Source organism: Mizuhopecten yessoensis, unplaced genomic scaffold, assembly GCF_002113885.1.
Source record: "Mizuhopecten yessoensis strain PY_sf001 unplaced genomic scaffold, ASM211388v2 scaffold649, whole genome shotgun sequence".
NCBI classification, from domain to species: Eukaryota; Metazoa; Mollusca; class Bivalvia; order Pectinida; family Pectinidae; genus Mizuhopecten; species Mizuhopecten yessoensis.
In genome coordinates this window covers 99,120-118,916 of record NW_018403652.1, presented here as the reverse complement: position 1 = coordinate 118,916, position 19,797 = coordinate 99,120, and the positions used below count along the sequence as shown (strand labels likewise).

Genomic DNA, 19,797 nt, shown 5'->3' with positions numbered 1-19,797 from the left:
TCCCGAATATAACAAGTACGGAAACCAACACATACCTTTTCGCAGATGACACAAAATTCTACCGTGCTATATTTAACACCCAAGATTGCGAGGGCCTACAGGAAGACCTGCTGAAAGCTCAATCATGGAACAAAAAGTGGCTTCTATTTTTCCACCCAGACAAATGCAAAGCAATGCGAATTGGCAACAGTGATATTGACAACTTCACCTACAACCTAGATGATGGAAAGGAACTTCCCTATACAGAACATGAGAAAGATATTGGAGTCACCATTGACAATAAATTAGCATTTAATGTACATATATCTGAAAAAATCAACAAAGCCAACTCTATAATGGGTGTAATAAGGCGTACTATGGAATACATGGATCTGACAACATTCACAGCTTTATACAAAGGACTCGTGAGACCACATCTAGAGTATGCCAACCAAGTCTGGAGCCCCCATCTCATTAAACAGATAGAATCGATAGAAAATGAACAAAGGAGAGCCACCAAGCTAATACCCGGACTGGCTAATCTATCCTACCCCGAGAGACTGCAACGCCTGAAATTACCAACATTGGCATATCGAAGAGCCAGAGGAGACATGATAGAACTATACAAAATTGACCGAGAAGTATGATCCCGAGGTGTCGACTTTCATCACACCTAACAAGAACACCACCACCATCACCAGAGGACACGAACTCAAATTATTCAAACAAAGAACGCGCTTGAATATCCGGAAACATATGGAACGGCCTGCCATCGGAGGTCGTAATGTCACGAACAGTCCGAGCATTTGAACATAGCCTTGACCGTCATTGGAAGAACCAACCACTTGTGTATAACCACAGGGAAGCCATCGAAGTTACACATACTAATGGTCATTGATTGAACTTTAACGAAAATATCACATTTGAACATTTAAAAATTGCAATATACAAGAGATACCCATATACGTACCATCATTTTTATTTTTGAACCACACTCATTTAATTCACAATGTTACTGTTACATAATACTTATTATTTAACATCTGTTCTCTAGGGAACTGTGCAGCTATCTGTAATGGACTCGCAAAAAATACTCAGAAATCATGTTATTAATATGTTTAACCATCTATATGTACTATTGTAACTTTTATAATTGAGCTGACAGCAGAGGAAATTGTACAATTTCCTACAGCCAGAATAAATCTGTGTATCTGTGTATCTGTGTATCAGATAGGTACTCCGGGATCCCATGAGATACGTGCGCATATCACCAGACACAATAGCGTGTTTCATTACCAGAAAGGTTCAGACGTAAACAATTTTACCTGACCTTATTTTTTCAGATTATACAACGTGCACACATTAATATCACTCAATAGTGATCGTGCTCTGTTTGTTATAGTTTTTGACACTTTTTGTGAGTTATATTGAGGTTTTAATAAGCCTAAACTCTTTTTTTTGGCGCTGTACCCTGATGTGGGGTCAGTGTTGACCACTATCCATTTGGCGCGAATGTATATGGCAACCATCTTGGAAAAAGTGGAAACTTCCAAAATCGTTGCGGAGATTGACTTCGTATGGCAAATTCTTAACAACAGGGAGCCCAGAAACGTGTCAAAGAGCAAGTTCAAGGACACAAAATCATCGTCCAAAGCGACAGTGACTGACAAACAGTCTACTAAAAGCGTTCCTTCCCAAAGTGGTAGACAGGACCAGCAACCAAAATTGACGGAGCTAGAGAAAAACACCCCACGGTCCGCGCTGACCCAGTCACAGCCCGTTGCCAGCACAAGCAGTGTAAATGACACGGGTTCTATGAACACTAATACTGCAGGAATGCAAGAAATGATGTTAAACTTGGACTGCTATTCAAGCGAGGACGAATCGATGGATGTTTGTGCTAAAATAGACGACTTCCTTAAATCGTCAGATGACGAAACGGACGAGGTTAATGTTGTGCCCGCCCAACCGCACTAAAATGGAAACGGGCCGCGATGACGATTAGCTGTCCGAATGTATGAGGGAGCTCGTGCAAGATTTAAGCCATGAGGAAAGTATAGACCCGAAAATGTCAAACGAAAAACTAGCCAATCTGCTCACAGATATGGTGACTAAAAGCATGTCAGAGGAAAATGTAAAGGCCAAATTAGATGCCTATCCTCGACCTGAAAACATGGGGAATCTCCGGGCGCCTCGGGTGAATCCCGAAATATGGAGGAAACTAAAAACAGACACAAAAAGTCGGGATATTCGTGTTCAGAAGGCACAAACGCGTATCGTGAAAGGTCTTATTCCGGAGGGTTAATTCATATATTGACTGATGTGAAAAAAGACAAAAGCATTTAGGTTAGATAAAAAAAACGACGAACTTTTGAAGTTGTCAATTGACAGTTTTACCCTGATGTGAAGTGTGGCGTCACAGGAGATCAGCTTGCGCCGCCGAAAACTGATTTGGCCTGATTTAAACAATCAGTTTGGCTCGCTTTGGTCTAAGTACAACCCGGTCACAACGCAACTGTTTGGCGATGACCTACCAAAGGCTATGAAAGACATAATCGACACTAACCGAGTGGCTATTCGGGTGAGCTCGGGTGCGGACTATACTGGTGGTAGGAAAGAACAATCAAAGATTTCCAACAGAGGAAAGTTCCGTGCCAACCCCTACCAGCATGGTGGAAATAGGGGGCATCATCATGACGGTTACAATCATGGTTGGTGCAAACAGTCCCAGCCACAGATGTCTGGCAAGAAACCATGGGAAAAAAATCAAAAAGGGGTACAGACCCAGTCGGTTTATGATGAGGTGAGTAGGTCTAACAATTTCGTTGCCGAAAGTCATGATTGGGAATTGTTTTTGTCAGACATTCAAACAAAATTACTCTGTTATGTTCAGAATTACCAAGCAGGTAGTTTGGGTAAGCATCTTCCTTTTTGGAGGACATTAACATCAGACTTTGTCATATTAGATACTATCAAAGGTGTCAAACTTGAATTTTTTAACAACCCATCTTCTAAGGGAAAAAATGTAAACCCTGTTAAGTACAAATTTGAAGATCACGAAAAAGAATCTATCAACAATGAAATTATTAAATTGTTGCAAAAAAGGATTGAGTAAACAGGTTGAACATACGAATTCATATCAAACATATTCATCCGCCCTAAATAAGATGGAGGTGTCAGATTAATTATGAACCTAAAAAACTCTAAATGAGTCTATAATTTATCGACACTTCAAAATGGACACACACAAAACAGCTATTGACTTAATGACAAAGGATTGTTTCATGGCTTCCATAGATTGGAAAGATGCTTACTACGCAGTACATGTATCTGAAATGTATCAAAAATACCTTTTTTTTCTTTAAATTTATGGGGAAGTTGTATCAATTTCGAGCACTGCCTAATGGTTTAGCATCTGCTCCTAGATTGTTTACTAAAATTACCAAGCCATTTTTCTCTACTCTCAGGAAACTTGGAGATTCACTGCTTATGGACGACACATTGCAGGAATGTCGCACTAATGTAATGAACACGGTTTTATTGTCAGAAAAAACAGGATTTGTTGTTCACCCAGAAAAATCAGTGTTTGAGCCAAGTCAAATTATTGAATACTTAGGCTTTATTCTAAATTTAACAAACATTACCCTGACATACAAAAAAGCTAGAAAACTTAAACAGGTATGGGAGACATTAATACCCACAGCCTCTCCCACAATACAGGAAGTCGTTCGTTGCATAGGGCTAATGGTTTCAAGTTTTCCAGGGGTTCAATATGGACAATCCCATTACAGATCCCTGGAATATGATAAATACAAGCATTAAAACATGCAAAGGGCAACTTTGATAGTCATTTGTACCTATCCACTGAAAGCATACCAGATTTGCAATGGTGGATTATAAATGTTGAAACTACATTTAGTAACATCTGTCATAGTTCACCAGATAAAATACTAACCTCTGATGCCTCAAAAGTGGGATGGGGAGGTGTCATACATCAGAACAGATTGTGCAAAACAGGTACATGCAATTGTCCAAAAGCAGGTGGAATTGGTCTTTCACTGAGGCTCAAGAACATATGAATTATTTAGAATTGAAAGCAGCATGGTTTACAATACTGGGATTTTGTAAAAACTCAACAAATGTACACGTTATGCTGAATATGGATAATACCACGGCCATAGCTTATGTGTCACACATGGGTGGTACAACTATGAAATGTAACATGCAGTCTGGCTAAAGAAATGTGGGCTTCGTCCAAGATTAAGAATATATGGCTGTTTGCAGCACACATCTCGGGTTGTGACAAAAAAGAAGCTGATGCTGATAGTATAATAAAGCATGAAAATACAGAATGGAAATTGAATGCACAGCTGTTTACCAAACTTATAGAACTTTTAGGGATGCCACATGCTGATCTGTTTGCCTCTAAATTGAATAATAAAAAAAACCATTATGTATCATGGAAGCCAGTACCTTTTGCTTTCGCATTATATGCTTTCTCTCTTCACTGGCATTCAGGCGAATTATGTACATGTTCTCACCATTTTCTCTTATTGGAGAAATGCCAAAGATTTTGGTAGACCAAACAGGAGCTATTCTCATAGTACCATATTGGACCACACAATCATGGTTTCTACAAATAGCTAAATGTTTAATTGATTGTGTTTTTCTTTTAGCTGGGAGAAGGGCACCCTCAGCCACTCACACCTTACAACTACCAGCCTTCCAAACACAAGACTAATGGCATATCGCCTTTCAGGCAATCCATCCAAAGCCTCAAGCTTTCGACGTAAGCTGAACACATCCTTCTGTCGTTATGGGATCAAGGTACTATGCGGCAGTACAAGACATACAACACAATGGTTCCATTATTGTAGTGAAAGACAGTCACCCTCTGTGGGAGATTTTTCAAACTATTTGACTGAACTTTTTCAAAAAGGAATTGGGTACAGTGCACTGAACACTGCTAGATCAGCACTGCCATCTTTTATCCGAATAGATGGACAACCCTGCGGCAATAACGTGAACACAAAAGGTTTCTAAAAGGAGTATTTCAATTATGGCCTGCCCTACCGAGGAACAATGTAACTTGGGACCCTGAAGCTGTTTTGGAATATGTTCGCAGCATGGATGTGACAACATTACAAATGCTAACATATAAAACTGTTATGTTATTATCACTTTCCACAGGACAACGTGCTCAGAGCGTACATGCATTAAACATCCAGAATGAGACACTAATGGACAAACAGGTGAAATGTCGATTTGGAGACATCCTTAAAACAACAAGACCTGGATTTCACCAAAGTGAAATCACTCTGGAAAGGTTCAATGAAACTCACCTGTGTGTTATACAAACATTAAGAGAATACATGTACAGAAGGGAGTTGTTGAGGGACAATTATGAGAAAACGGGCAAGCTTTTTATAAGTTTTCATAAGCCGCACTTGCCAGTCACAAAATCAACCATTTTCAGATGGATAAAGGATATTAAGCTCAAGACAGGGGTTGATATGACAATATTTACCCCGCACAGCACTAGAGCGTCATCAACATCAGCAGCCATCAACTTTCAACTTACAGGTAAGTCTCATTTATTCTTTAAATTATGCGACAGGTTGAACATTTTCAGACTTTCAATTGAAACACGTTTGAAATTTGATACTAATAGACGTATCAACACTTCGCCGTCGCCATCTTGAATGTTTGCAGTGCGCAAGCGGCCCCGAAAATAAAATCGGTTAAAAACCGGTAAAATTCGGTTAAACAAAATTTGAACAGGCGAAATTTTCAACACAAAAATCAATTGTTCATCAATCAAGAACATAATTATATTGATACATGAGAGCGAGCAACAAGTCAGGTGAAGCTGCTAAGAAAGGGTTTGTTTTACCAATGAACAAGCCGATGTTATACGTTTGCAGACACATGTTTTTTGTTCCGGATCAAGACCATGATTTAAAGACTACATTTGTAACATCGCAGTAAAGCCCACGAGTTTCGAAATTAATGATGAGACATCTGTACTGGGCTTTTTCATTGTAGAATTTTTCTTTGTGTAAACAGAATAGAACGTAAATGCTGTGATGCATGTAACCTTTCCTTAAAACTGGCCACTCAGGACTTGGATAAACTGGACTTCGACTGGCAATGGATTTTTCCTAGTCCGAAAAACTGAAAAGTAGGGGTATTTGCATTGTGCACCTACATGTCAGTTACTGTATAACATGAAAATTCTGTGTTTGTTTTTCTCTTCTCCACACATTGTTTATGATAAAAATGTTACAATATGACGTTTTCCATACCAGATCCGAGATAAGCTCTCGACCTAAACACAGGAGTTTGTTTTAATCAATATGTAAACATTTATGATATTGTATTGTATGACAACATACTACATATGTTGTTGTTGTCTTATGATATAATATCATTAACATTTTTACTTATTATCTGTTGTTAAAAACATGTACACGCTCCTATGACCTATGTCATGCCTTTGCAATGAATTAAGGAGACATGTTACAAATTGGCAGTTTGAAGGGGGGAAATATCACATATTAAGTATTTACATATTATTCTATTTTATCCAAATGAAGCTGTATTGATAACTATGAACGTTTTTATTACTTACCCAGCTATGTACGAACAGTTTATTTGTTTGTCCTCTCTTATTTCATTATCTGCACACATGCACATATTATGGTCATCATTATTCAGTCTTTTGATGGGGTAATACACTTACACAGCCATCTCCAACAGTATAGTGTAGAACACTTCTTTGAGAAAGTTTTATGAAAAATACTGGTAAGATTTTCTTCTTTATGCTCATTTTTAAAGTATTTTTGAGTTGTAGTTAGATCAGCTGTCGACATAAAAGGTTTCACGACGTCTGGGCAAAATACAGGGGGCTACATACTGAAATGCCGTTCTGTTCATCAAGCCACCCCTCTGATATATAAACAATTGATCTTTAATAATGGCATCACCAATGTTCAAAAGTTTACTATAGTCTCACTTGCTTTGCTCTGACAACTGACATGATGTTCAAACTTTGCTGATATTCATTTTCTAAACGGCGTAACATAGACCTAGTGCACTTACTCCTCTTTTGTTCCCTTCGTAGCAAGTCCACGGTCTGACAAGAACGGGCAAGAACTACTTCATAGCTATGATTGGTCACCTGGATCCATGGTTAATTCATAAATGTGTATATAATAAAAAGATTCATATAAAAATGTTCTATAAAACGATACCAAAGAATCAGGAAATACGACGACAATATTGAAATCTGAATGTTTACATCGTAACCAGAACTAAGCTACGATTTTTAACCGGAAAAAAAAATCGCGCGGTCGCTTACATCATCATTTAGCGAAGTGTTGATTGAATATCAAAATTATAAAATGTCATTCTTCTAGTCTATTTAGGGGATAGTACGTTGTTTTGAGTGGCTATACTGGCGATTAGAACATGAAATTTGGGTTTGAACTCGAGACCGATAGGTATAGAAGTATATTATATAGATATACTTAAGAAATATAGACACGAAAAAAACCGTACTATCCCCATTCTAACACATCTTAACAAATATACTACGCTAATATGTTTAGAAAGATTTTGCTTCCTTGTACAAAAGAACGTAGTAAAATACTTTGTGACCTGAACTGGCGACGTGTCATTCTGCAGCGGACTGACCAATCGGAAAGAAGCTTTCAAAGTCGGTCATTTGGCCCCGCCCATCCTGGCGAGAGCTCGATCCGTATGTTGACGAGGAGGAATATTTGGTTGTTCGTGAACGTCCTGTTACCAAAGTTTATACGACACATTTGGATTATTATTGACCAAGATCTTACATTTCCATATCAGTATGTATATCAATCTGTGCTTATCGACAAAATCGGTGATTATTTGTATAGATTTGTGAAGAGTTTTGTGTAAATGCATACGACACATGTGAAACGTTTCATTTGATTTCGGATCTAAATAGATGCCTTCACACGGATGGAACGAACGTTTCAGTAATAAAGGGAGGTAAGAACAAGGAATGTGTACTTTTTACTTTTTAATTAATTCAACAAATGCATTTCATCGGTCGTTTCTGTTCTGTTGCCTACTAGCCTTGTCAGCGGGATTTCACTAAGAGGCGAGCTTGACGCCATATTGTTTTGGTTAGAAACGGGGCGTGGCTATGGGAGGCACTTTACACGATTGATCATGATTCTATCGCAGATTAGAACATGGTCCGTATCCAATCAAAACACGCGTTGCAAACGAATCGTGTTAGAATCAGGTTTTAGGTTTTTTTCACTTGTGCTGTAGTCATCTTTGGAATTTCGTTTGCAGAATATTATTTTAAAAGCTTCTAACACGGTTCAGCCAATCAGATTTCGACCAATCAGATTAATACGAAAGTAACCATTTTTACGCGGTTTTTTCTCTCTCATTTTTTTCGGATATAAAAGCAACACAGACAACGAATGTACAGTTAAGGACACGCAAATAATCAACACAATCACACACTACCCTGTAAGTATATTGTACGGGCACAACATGTTTCCCCCAATCGTCTAGAAGAAGAACGAAGAGAGAAGAAGACGAGAAAATCAGGACCGCAAATCCTTATTTTTTGTCGATTTTTGTATTGAGTCAATGTACATCGAAATGCGATTTTCTTTTTTCTGTGTCAATGCTGTTTTCTTTTTTTCCTGTCATGCAAGGGTTCGCAGGTCTACCAAACATCGGCGAGAAAGTCCTGGAGAGAATGCCTGAAATCAGAAGCACGGAATTGATGACGTCACATGCAATACACACACTGTGATGAGTTGTTGTGGAATTTGAAGATTTCAAAAAATATTCGATCCTCCTTGATTTAAACATATTTTATTGCAAATAAATATTTACAAAAGAATTGGACACAAGTTTTCAAAACTTAACGCAGTCCTTTTCTTCAAATACATGAATATAAACAATAACTTGATAAGGTAATTTACGCAATATATATAAATTATGTTTTTATATGAAAATAGAAAATAGAGGGTAAGAAAAAAGAGGGATAGAGAAACGAAGTAAAGGATAGTAACACAGGTAGAGTCGGAGAAAAAAGAGGGATAGAGAAAGATGATCACATTCAACCAAACCGGTTGCATTTGCTGATTTAATTTTGGACAGATTTTGCAATTGAGGTATTTTCATCATTAATGAATTTAGGATCGCCATATAGGAGCAAGTCTAAAGTTATATCATCACGAACAGGTTGTAACTCTCTTATTAATAGATTTCGATGATGTGTGTATAGAGGACAGACACAGAGGAAGTGATAGGAGTCTTCACATGGATCACCACATGCACATTCAGCTGTCTTAGATAAATTTGCACTAAATAGGTCATAGTTAAGAGAGCTCGCATGGTTTCTCAAACGGCAATGAAGTATATTTAATTTACGGGAACCCCATACCAGAAAGCATTTATTATGTATATACCTTTAATTTTATATTTGTTTTAAATGAACTGAGAGAAGCCAAATTCCTCATAGATATATCTAGGTCATTCCACATTTTTGTAGTTGATAGGAAAAAGGAATTGCGCATAGTTTCAAGCCTAAAGTTTGGTTGTCCTAAATGTTGGAAATTTCTTAGGTTATAACGGGAAATATCCCCAATGCTTTCTGGTATGGTGTCACACAAATAATTTGATTTGGAGCTGTACCTTTTTTAATTGTAAAGAATAGGGATAATTTTCTGTTTTTCCTTCTATTACTTAGTGGAACCCAGCCAATTTCATGAAATATATGTTCAATTTTTGTGTATATTGGTAGTCCTGTAACAATTCGTACAGCGTCTATCTGAATATTTTCAAGTCGAATTTGCTATTCCACAATTGTCCCAGACTTCACATGCATACTGAATATAGTTATTCAATTTGCCGTCGCTACTCAGTATAACTCTAAAGTGTTTGTGGTTATCTGTTAAAAGGGTAGAAGTATCACTAAAAATAAATTGGGGTTGAAAGGTTAGATTTGTATAAGAAACTATCATGATTTCGGATTTTGTAGGATTGAAGGACATCAGCCAATTTTTAGACCATTTCTCTAGAGTTTTTAGGTCTTTATTTACTTCACTTACAATATTTTCTAGGTTTGGTGAGGAGTATGAAAGCAACGTATCGTCAGCAAAAATGTCGGTTGAAATGTCGTTAATATAAATCAAGAAGAATAAAGGGCCTAACACTGAACCTTGGGAAATTCCAGCATTTATATTTCTTACAGAAGAATGTGAATCATGAATAAAGACGGATGGCTTACGCTCAAAAAGATATTGTGTTATCCAATTAAGAAGACTGCCTAAAATACCATGTTGATGAAGTATGTATTTAAACCCTCTATGCCAAACTCGATCGAAGGCCTTTGAAAAATCACAAAAAGTAAAAGCTAGATGTTCAAGTTGACTTCCTTCAACATATATGTCTCTCAAGATAATTTGGACGGAATTGTACATCTTCGGTAGTTTGTATTTGATGGTACAACTTGGTGTCGTCTGCAAATAGCGGGGATGGGGAGATATAGATAAAAAAAAACGGGCCAAGGACACTTCCCTGTGGAATGCCACTTAACACGGCATATGTTCTGGATGATTCTCCGTTTAGGCTCGCTGACATTTATTGCTGAGGAAATCTTTTATCCAGTTAACCATTATAGTTTGCTGATCCCTCATCCTGTTAATGTCGTTAATAGGCGCTGATGTGGAACCTTATCAAAAGTTTTCACGAAATCCACGTAAATAATATTCTATTATGGCCCTTTCCCGAGGGAAATGTTCTCTTAAAGTGTTGTCTGCGGAGGTATAGTGCCCGAGCCGACAGGCGAGGGCACTATACCTCCCCAGACAACACTATAAGAGAACTGTTCCCGAGGGAAAGGGTCATAATAGATTTAGTACATCACATGACTGTACTAACTGTGACTGCAAATTGTGTCGCCTGCTTCGTTTTCATACATTGCTGAGCCTCTGCAAAGCAATCGGCATTCCCGGTCCCGAATCTCGAAGCCATTTTGGCAGACGACAACAATGAACTGAAAGTAGAATATGTACAGCGCCCCCTAGGAGAAGGGGCGCAACTCTTGGCGTCACGCTACTTTTCCCGCAGTCTCAGCGGTCCAAAAAAAAGGTATAGTGCCCGTCTCCAGGTATAGTTCCCGTCGTCAAGGGCGGATGCTAACTATACCAAATAGAGCAAGGGTAGTTATCCAATAGGTATCCTAGTAATTATCATGTGATGTACTATTATTCTATTATGGCCCTTTCCCGAGGGAACTGTTCTCTTATAGTGTTGTCTGGGGAGGTATAGTGCCCGAGCCGTTAGGCGAGGGCACTATACCTCCCCAGACAACACTATAAGAGAACTGTTCCCGAGGGAAAGGGTCATAATAGATTTAGTACATCACATGACTGTACTAACTGTGACTGCAAATTGTGTCGCCTGCTTCGTTTTCATACATTGCTGAGCCTCTGCAAAGCAATCGGCATTCCCGGTCCCGAATCTCGAAGCCATTTTGGCAGACGACAACAATGAACTGAAAGTAGAACATGTACAGCGCCCCCTAGGAGAAGGGGCGCAACTCTTGGCGTCGCGCTACTTTTCCCGCAGTCTCAGCGGTCCCGTCTCCAGGTATAGTTCCCGTCATCAAGGGTGGATGCTAACTATACCAAGGCTCAGCAATGTATGAAAACGAAGCAGGCGACACAATTTGCAGTCACATTCCTTAAAGAGTTCCTCCTGGAAAAGGGAACTGTATGTGATCTTGCGACGAATCAATGCAGTGAATTTAACGGTGTGTTGGCGGATTTCTATGCCAATATACGCAATGCATTTCCTTGTGTTTGTCTTTTTATTGTCAAATGGCAGTCATGTGATGTACTAAATCTATTATGGACATACGGCTCGGGCACTATACCTCCCCAGACAACACTATAAGAGAACAGTTCCCTCGGGAAAGGCCATGATAATTTCTAGGACAGCTATTGGATAACTACCCTTGTTCTATTTGGTATAGTTAGCATCCGCCCTTGGCAACGGGAACTATACCTGGAGACGGGCACTATACCTTTTTTTGGACCGCCGAGACGGCGGGAAAAGTAGCGTGACGCTAAGAGTTGCGCCCCTTCTCCTAGGGGGCGCTGTATATATTCTAATTTCACTTTATTGTTGTCGTCTGCCAAAATCGAATTTCGGGCCAAGGCATGCCGATTGCTTCGCAGAGGCTCAGCAATACATAAAGATGAAGCAGACGACACCATTTGACGTCGCAGTCCTTAAAGACATCCTACTGAAAAGGGGAACCGTATGTGACCTAGCGGTGATTCAAACCAGTGAATTGAATACGCAACAAAAAATGAGAGATCTACTCAAAAAAATATCTTATTGACATTTGTTGTTAATTATATTAAATATGTTACTTTTTATTGTCAAAAGACAGTCATGTGATGTACTAAATCTATTATGGCCCATTCCCGAGGGAACTTTTTACTTATAGTGTTGTCTGGAGAGGTATAGTGCCCTCGCCGTTTGCGAGGGCACTATACCTCTCCAGACAACACTATAAGTAAAAAGTTCCCTCGGGAAAGGGCCATAATAGAATAATAGGTTGTTTTTATCCATGTACTGGACAATACTATCTCTGATTAATTTTTAAAGTCTTTCCAACAATGCTTGGAAGACTAACAGCTAGCTCTCCTGGTTCTGATTTCGACTCTTCTTAAATATCGTTGTAATGTTTACCTCAATACGTACCTGCCGTAGTTGTCCATCATGACAAATAACCCTACAGTGTAACCAAACGGTGTGTACTAAATAACCCTAAAAATGTAGTCTCAAGCAAAATTTGATTTTTTTTAAAATGTAAAGCCCACATAGTCCAATTCATCATGTATATACCAATTTTACAGGGGTTATTAATTGTACAAAAGTATCACCCATGGACACCGTATGCTACTGTACACTGCTATCTGTGTAACAAATAACCCTACAGTTTAACTAATCTATGTGTACTAAAAAAAACTACATTGTAACTAATATGTGTGCACCAAATAACCATACAGTGTAACTGATCTGTGGGTAACAAATAACCCTACAGTATAACTAATCTGTGGGTAACAAATAACCCTACAGTGTAACTAATCTGTGCGTAACAAATAACCCTACAGTATAACTAACCTGTGGGTAACAAATAACCCGACAGTGTAACTAATCTGTGCGTAACAAATAACCCTACAGTGTAACTAATCTGTGGGTAACAAATAACCCTACAGTGTAACTAATATGTGTGTAACAAATAACCCTACAGTGTCACTAATATGTGTGTATTATATAACTCTCTATAGTGTGACTGTTCATGTCTAACAAAATAAACATATTCACGTCTACCAAAAAGATAACCAGTGTGAAAGTTCACATCTACTGTACACAAGCTATACACTGGGTTTAATTTACTGCCACCAAAATAAGAAATAAAAACACTTAGTTTGACTATTCATTTGTCACAAATTAATATACTGTGTGTTTAATTACAAATATCAAAATTAACAATTGTTACACATTCTAAGTGATCTCTCTTTTTCTGAATAAACAGAATATGAAAACACCTCTAATGTATCTCAGGTATCATAAATGCTAATTATAAATTTGCAAACTTTTTAAAACTACGTTTTGTACGTGTATACCATCACCTCATGGAAGAACCAAATTATTCCAGTTCACACCTACAATATATAAGTGATATTCTGCCATCACTGGACGTGTCGGATACGAATCTGATATATGTATGTATATTATGATATTCTGCCATCACTGGACGTGTCGGATACGAATCTGATATATATATATATATATAACTGATATTTTGCCATTACGTGACGTGTCGGATACGAATCTGTGTGATATAACAATTTAAATAACCTACTTCAAGACATTTTACTACACGGCTCTTCCTATCTGATGATACAGAAATTATTGCTATATTTCATTGTTTCATCCCCAGTAAACTTATATTTATCTATAACTTGACCTTTATTGTCATTGTACCATAGTTGTAAACATCATGTAACTGTGCTCTGAAGATGGCCTCCCTTTGGCTGAAACATGTTGGCACGTAGGATGTAAATCTAACATTACATTTTGTACCGGATTCAGTGGTGTTGTTGCTCCTCAGTTCTACTTTCATTATCTGTCAGTCTTGTTTCATCCCCAGTAAACTTCTCTATAAACTGTTTGTCTTGTAAACTGTCAGTCTCGTTTCATCCCTAGTAAATTTATTTATAAACTGTCAGTCTTGTTTCCATCACACATCTGAGTTCTAATTGTTGTGACTCGGAGCTGTGAACACATGATCATTTTTGTGACTTCAACCAGGGGTATTTTAACAAATTAAATAGCTTGACATCCTTAAGCTACCAGCCAAAGATCGGTCCTCTAGACCTGAAGGATGTTTAGGTGAAATGATTTGAAGATTTTTAGCATATTTTAAACATGACCTTAAAAATGGGTCAAGGTTAAAGCAACAAAGTATCAGGACTCGATGTTTAATAGGAATTAAGGTGTTGATGCTGGGCGAACGATGGACGGATGCCACACCTCGCATAAGCCAACAAACATTTTCTAAAGGTGAATTCAACGTATAATTAGCGTACCCTGAAGTCACTTGATATAAACGATCATATAAAGTGAGGATGAATACAATGTTGATATGGTATAATGCAGAAAAAAGTCTCTTTTATAGAAAATATTATTCATGATGTGGTTTATTTTAACGTATGGCATCAACAAATATTCAAATATGGAAAGATCTTAAACAGATTAATATGTCCTAAATTACATCAAAAACAGTAACGAAAAAAACCACTCAAACATTTACAGATTAACATGTAATTTTTACACCGAATATAGTAAAATAACACCCAAATATTAACAGATCAATGAGTAATTATTCACACTAAAACAGGTAACTGGTACAAATGCTTTGTTCATAAAACATCTCAAAACAAAAGTTGTGGTTATAAGATGTGTAGAGTCAGGTTAATATTTCATGATTGTTACATAAATTTTTCCAATTCAAGATATTTCATTATAAATTTTCATATCATAAGCACACCAGGCTTTACTGAGTGCTTAAAATGTGCAATTCAGTGTTATTTTTGTCTTCAACTTGAAAATAAGTTGAGGTCTTCATGATCAACAGTGATAATGGTACACAATTAAAATTATTGTGTTAATAAATTTTACAAAACTGTACAAACCTAATTATGTATATATATTACTATTGGAGGCACGAAAGAATCAATGATGTGAGTTATTTTCTTCAGTTGATAGTTACATTTGTTCAGATAAACTATGAGAACACCAAAGAAGTGATCATAAACAGTTAAATGATTTTAATTGGCTGAAAAATTCCGGTATTACAATTAACATACAGCCACTGCTTTAACATGGCTCTATGAGAAAAGCAGTAATGATGAGCCCATACGGTCATAATTTGTAAAATCACTGCCACTCAGCGAAGCAGAGCAGAGACACTGACCTTGTAACCCAACCTAACGTTGTTATTGCACAGCTAACATGTCACTCCGCCAAGCAGAGTAGACACACTGACCTTGTAACCCAACCTAACGGTGTTATTACACAGCTAACACCTCACTCAGCTAAGCAGAGTAGAGACACTAATCTTGTAACCCAACCTAACAGTGTTATGACACAGCTAACATGCCACTTAGTCAAGCAGAGTAGACACACTGAACTTGTAACCCAACCTAACGTTTTTATTACACAGCTAACAGGCCACTCAGCCAGGCAGAGCAGAGACTGACCTTGTATCCCAACCTAACGTTGTTATAACACAGCTAACAGGCCACTCAGCCAGGCAGAGCAGAGACTGACCTTGTAACCCACCCTAACGTTGTTATTACACAGCTCATGTCACTCAGTTAAGCAGAGTAGCCACACTGACCTTGTAACCCACCCTAACGTTGTTATTACACAGCTAACATATCACTCAGCCAAGCAGAGCAGAGACTGACCTTGTATCCCAACCTAACGTTGTTATAACACAGCTAACAGGCCACTCAGCCAAGCAGAGCAGAGTTGACACACTGACCTTGTAACCCAACCTAACGTTGTTATTACACAGCTAACATGTCACTCAGTTAAGCAGAGTAGACACACTGACCTTGTAACCCAACCTAACGTTGTTATTACACAGCTAACAGGCCACTCAGCCAAGCAGAGCAGAGACTGACCTTGTAACCCAACCTAACGTTGTTATTACACAGCTAACATGTCACTCAGCCAAGCAGAGCAGAGTTGACACACTGACCTTGTAACCCAACCTAACATTGTTATTACACAGCTTACATGTCACTCAGCCAAGCAGAGTAGAGGCTGACCTTGTAACCCAACCTAACGATGTTATGACACAGCTAACATGCCACTTAGTCAAGCAGAGTAGACACACTGACCTTGTAACTCAACCTAACGTTGTTATTACACAGCTAACATGCCACTCAGTCAAGCAGAGTAGAGACACTGACCTTGTCAGGGATCTTTAAGGAAGTAAAGGGGAGGTTACTGTATGGAAAACCTAGGTGCAGTGAGACAGGGATCCTTAAGGAAGTTAAGAGGAGGTTCCTGTATTTATAGAAAACCAAGGTGCAGTGGGACAGGGATCCTTAAGGAAGTTAAGAGGTGGTTACTGTATATACAGATAACCTAGATGCAGTGGGACAGCGATCCTTAATCAAAACAAGGCAAGAGAAGGCATCACCATGCATTTTCTGTCAGTTCTGCAATTGCATGAACCACTTTCTTGTTCTTTGTGACATAATAGTATGTGTTCTTAGATATGTAATAAAATCAAAACGTATCACAAAGTAACAGCTTCAACAGGAAAGTTGATTTGTGAAGACTGCACTCCGTTATATCCAGTAGATTTCTCATTGAGGTGAGGGATCTTTGACTGATGAGTTGCTTGATCCCCCAAAATTCAATTTTCCAATTCCTCCAAAAAATCTTTTTATGTCAGATTTCATCCCTTTGCTGGAAGAAGCTGATGAAGATGTTATTGCGGGGGGCGACATAGACAGTGACATCTCTGGGTCTGATTGAGAGGAAAATTCGCTGCTTAAGTCAACCCAGTCAGAATTGATACTCTCTTCACTTGGTATCTCCATTTGAACATCTGAACTCGAGGAGAGTGATTGCCCAATGGCACTATCTGGTGAAGATGCTATTGAGGACAAAGATCCAACTGAAGTGGAAGACATAGGTGATCCTGGACTCCAGCCGCTAGCGGCCGGGTCAAGTGGCAGTTTGATAGCTGAGGAGAGGCGATTCCAAAACCACTCCTGCAGGTCAACTTTGGTGTAGTCACACAAAGTCACATAACGTAGAATCTCTGGAATTGCTGTCACCGGCTCTATGATGACAGGGATAAGCTTCTTGTTTCGAGCACCTTCAAATAATGAAACAATAACACGTTCAAATTAGAAAAACAATAATACTTTCAAATAACAAAATAATCATATGAAATTAGCAAATAGGATTCTTTATTTTTCTTCAAAATAAAATTTTGTAAACAAATTGCTATAGGACTGAATACAGAGACTATTACTACTAAGAGAGGTTAGCCTGGGGCAGACTAGAACACAGGAATGACAGTGACAGAGGACAGGACAGAACACAGGAATGACAGGGACAGAGGACAGGACAAAACACTGGAATGACAGGGACAGAGGACAGGACAGGACACAGGGATGACAGGGACAGAAGACAGGACAGAACACAGGAATGACAGGGACAGAGGACAGGACAGGACACAGGGATGACAGGGACAGAGGACAGGACAGAACACAAGAATGACAGGGACAGAGGACAGGACATACCACAGGAATGACAGGGACATAAGACAGGACATAACACAGGAATGACAGACAGAGAACAGGACAGAACACATGAATGATAGGGACAGAGGACATGACAGAACACAGGAATGACAGGGACAGAGGACATGACAGAACACTGGAATGACAGGGACAGAGGACATGACAGAACACAGGGATGATAGGGACAGAGGACAGGATATAACACAGGAATGACAGACAGAGAACAGGACAGAACACATGAATGATAGGGACAGAGGACAGGACAGAACACTGGAATGACAGGGACAGAGGACATGACACAACAAAGGAACAGAGGACAGGACAGAACACTGGAATGACAGGGACAGGGGACATGACAGAACACATGAATGATAGGGACAGGGGACATGACAGAACACATGAATGACAGGGACAGAGGACAGGACAGAACACAGGAATGACAGGGGGACAGGGGACATGACAGAACACATGAATGATAGGGACAGAGGACAGGACAAAACACTGGAATGACAGGGACAGAGGAAATGACACAACAAAGGAACAGAGGACAGGACAGAACACTGGACTGACAGGGACAGAGGACATGACAAAATACAGGAATGACAGGGACAGAGGAAATGACACAACAAAGGAACAGAGGACAGGACAGAACAATGGAATGACAGGGACAGGGGACATGACAGAACACAGGGACAGAGGACAGAGGACATGACAGAACACGTGAATGACAGGGACAGAGGACATGCCACAACACAGGAATGACAGGGACAAAGGACATGACAGAACACAGGAATGACAGGGACAGAGGACATGACAAATCACAGGAATGACAAGGACAGAGGACAGGACAAATTACAGGAATGACAGGGACAGAGGACATGACAGAACACTGGAATGACAGGGACAGAGGACATGACACAACACAGGAATGACAGGGACAAAGGACATGACAGAACACAGGAATGACAGGGACAGAGGACATGACAAATTACAGGAATGACAGGGACAGAGGACAGGACAGAACACTGGAATGACAGGGACAGAGGACATGACAGAACACAGGGACAGAGGACAGAGGACATGACAGAACACAGGAATGACAGGGACAGAGGACATGACAAAACACAGGAATGACAGGGACAGAGGCCAGGACAAAACACAGGAATGACAGAGACAGGGGACAGGACAAAACACAGGAATGACAGGGACAGAGGCCAGGACAAAACACAGGAATGACAGAGACAGGGGCAGGACCGAACCTAGGAATGACAGGGACAGAGGACAGGACAGAGCACAATAATGACAAGGACAGAGGACAGGACAGAACACAGGAATGACAGGGACAGAGGACATGAAAAATTACAGGAATGACAGGGACAGAGGACAGGACAAATCACAGGAATGACAGAGACAGGGGACAGGACAAAACACAGGAATGACAGGGACGAGGACATGACAGAACACAGGAATGACCGAGACAGAGGACAGGACCGAACCTAGGAATGACAGGGACAGAGGACAGGACAGAACATAGGAATGACAGGGACAGAGGACATGACAGAACACAAGAATGACAAGGACAGAGGACAGGGACAGAACACAGGAATAACAGGGACAGAGGACAGGACAGAACACAAGAATGACAAGGACAGAGGACAGGGACAGAACACAGGAATAACAGGGACAGAGGACAGGACAGAACACAGGAATGACAGGGACAGGGGACAGGGGACAGGACAGAACACTGGAATGACAGGGACAGAGGACAAAACCAAACACAGGAATGACGGGGACAGAGGAGAGGACAGAACACAGGAATGACAGGGACAGAGGACAGGAATGACACCGACCGAGGACAGGACAGAACCCAGGAATGACAAGGACAGAGGAAAGG

The 19,797-nt window shown here is 39.6% G+C and overlaps 2 protein-coding genes across 5 annotated transcripts in view; one reads left to right on the top strand and one right to left on the bottom strand.

The window, feature by feature from the left end:
• LOC110451503 (myeloid differentiation primary response protein MyD88-like) overlaps positions 1–19,797 on the bottom strand; it is a 49,776-nt gene that overhangs the window by 19,356 nt on the left and 10,623 nt on the right. For 2 of the 3 annotated variants that reach the window (XM_021499561.1, XM_021499578.1), the window contains exon 6: positions 16,263–17,473. In XM_021499561.1, coding sequence (XP_021355236.1) covers positions 16,956–17,473 — 518 coding nt within the window. In that variant the 3' untranslated portion in view covers positions 16,263–16,955. Of the gene's footprint in view, positions 1–13,503; positions 15,620–16,120; positions 17,474–19,797 lie in introns of those variants that run through there. The other variant, XM_021499569.1, reaches the window with a different exon arrangement.
• On the top strand, positions 1,467–8,881 carry LOC110451518. 2 transcript variants are annotated; one of them, XR_002463087.1, is made up of 3 exons: positions 1,467–2,782; positions 4,656–5,562; positions 8,697–8,881. XR_002463087.1 is itself a non-coding variant. In XM_021499590.1 (2 exons), exons 1-2 carry the CDS (start codon positions 5,106–5,108, stop codon positions 8,795–8,797), a joined length of 558 nt encoding a protein of 185 aa, XP_021355265.1. In that variant the 5' UTR covers positions 5,003–5,105; the 3' UTR covers positions 8,798–8,881. The 2 variants fall into 2 exon arrangements, 1 of the variants encoding a protein (XP_021355265.1); XM_021499590.1 differs by lacking the exon at positions 1,467–2,782 and having other exon boundaries at positions 5,003–5,562.

Coding starts and splice junctions, on each gene's coding strand:
- LOC110451518 (XM_021499590.1), top strand. CDS start 5,106: ATGGATGTGACAACATTACAAATGCTAACATATAAAACTGTTATGTTA. Junction 5,563..8,696: donor CATCAACTTTCAACTTACAG/GTAAGTCTCATT, acceptor CTGTCATGCAAG/GGTTCGCAGGTCTACCAAAC.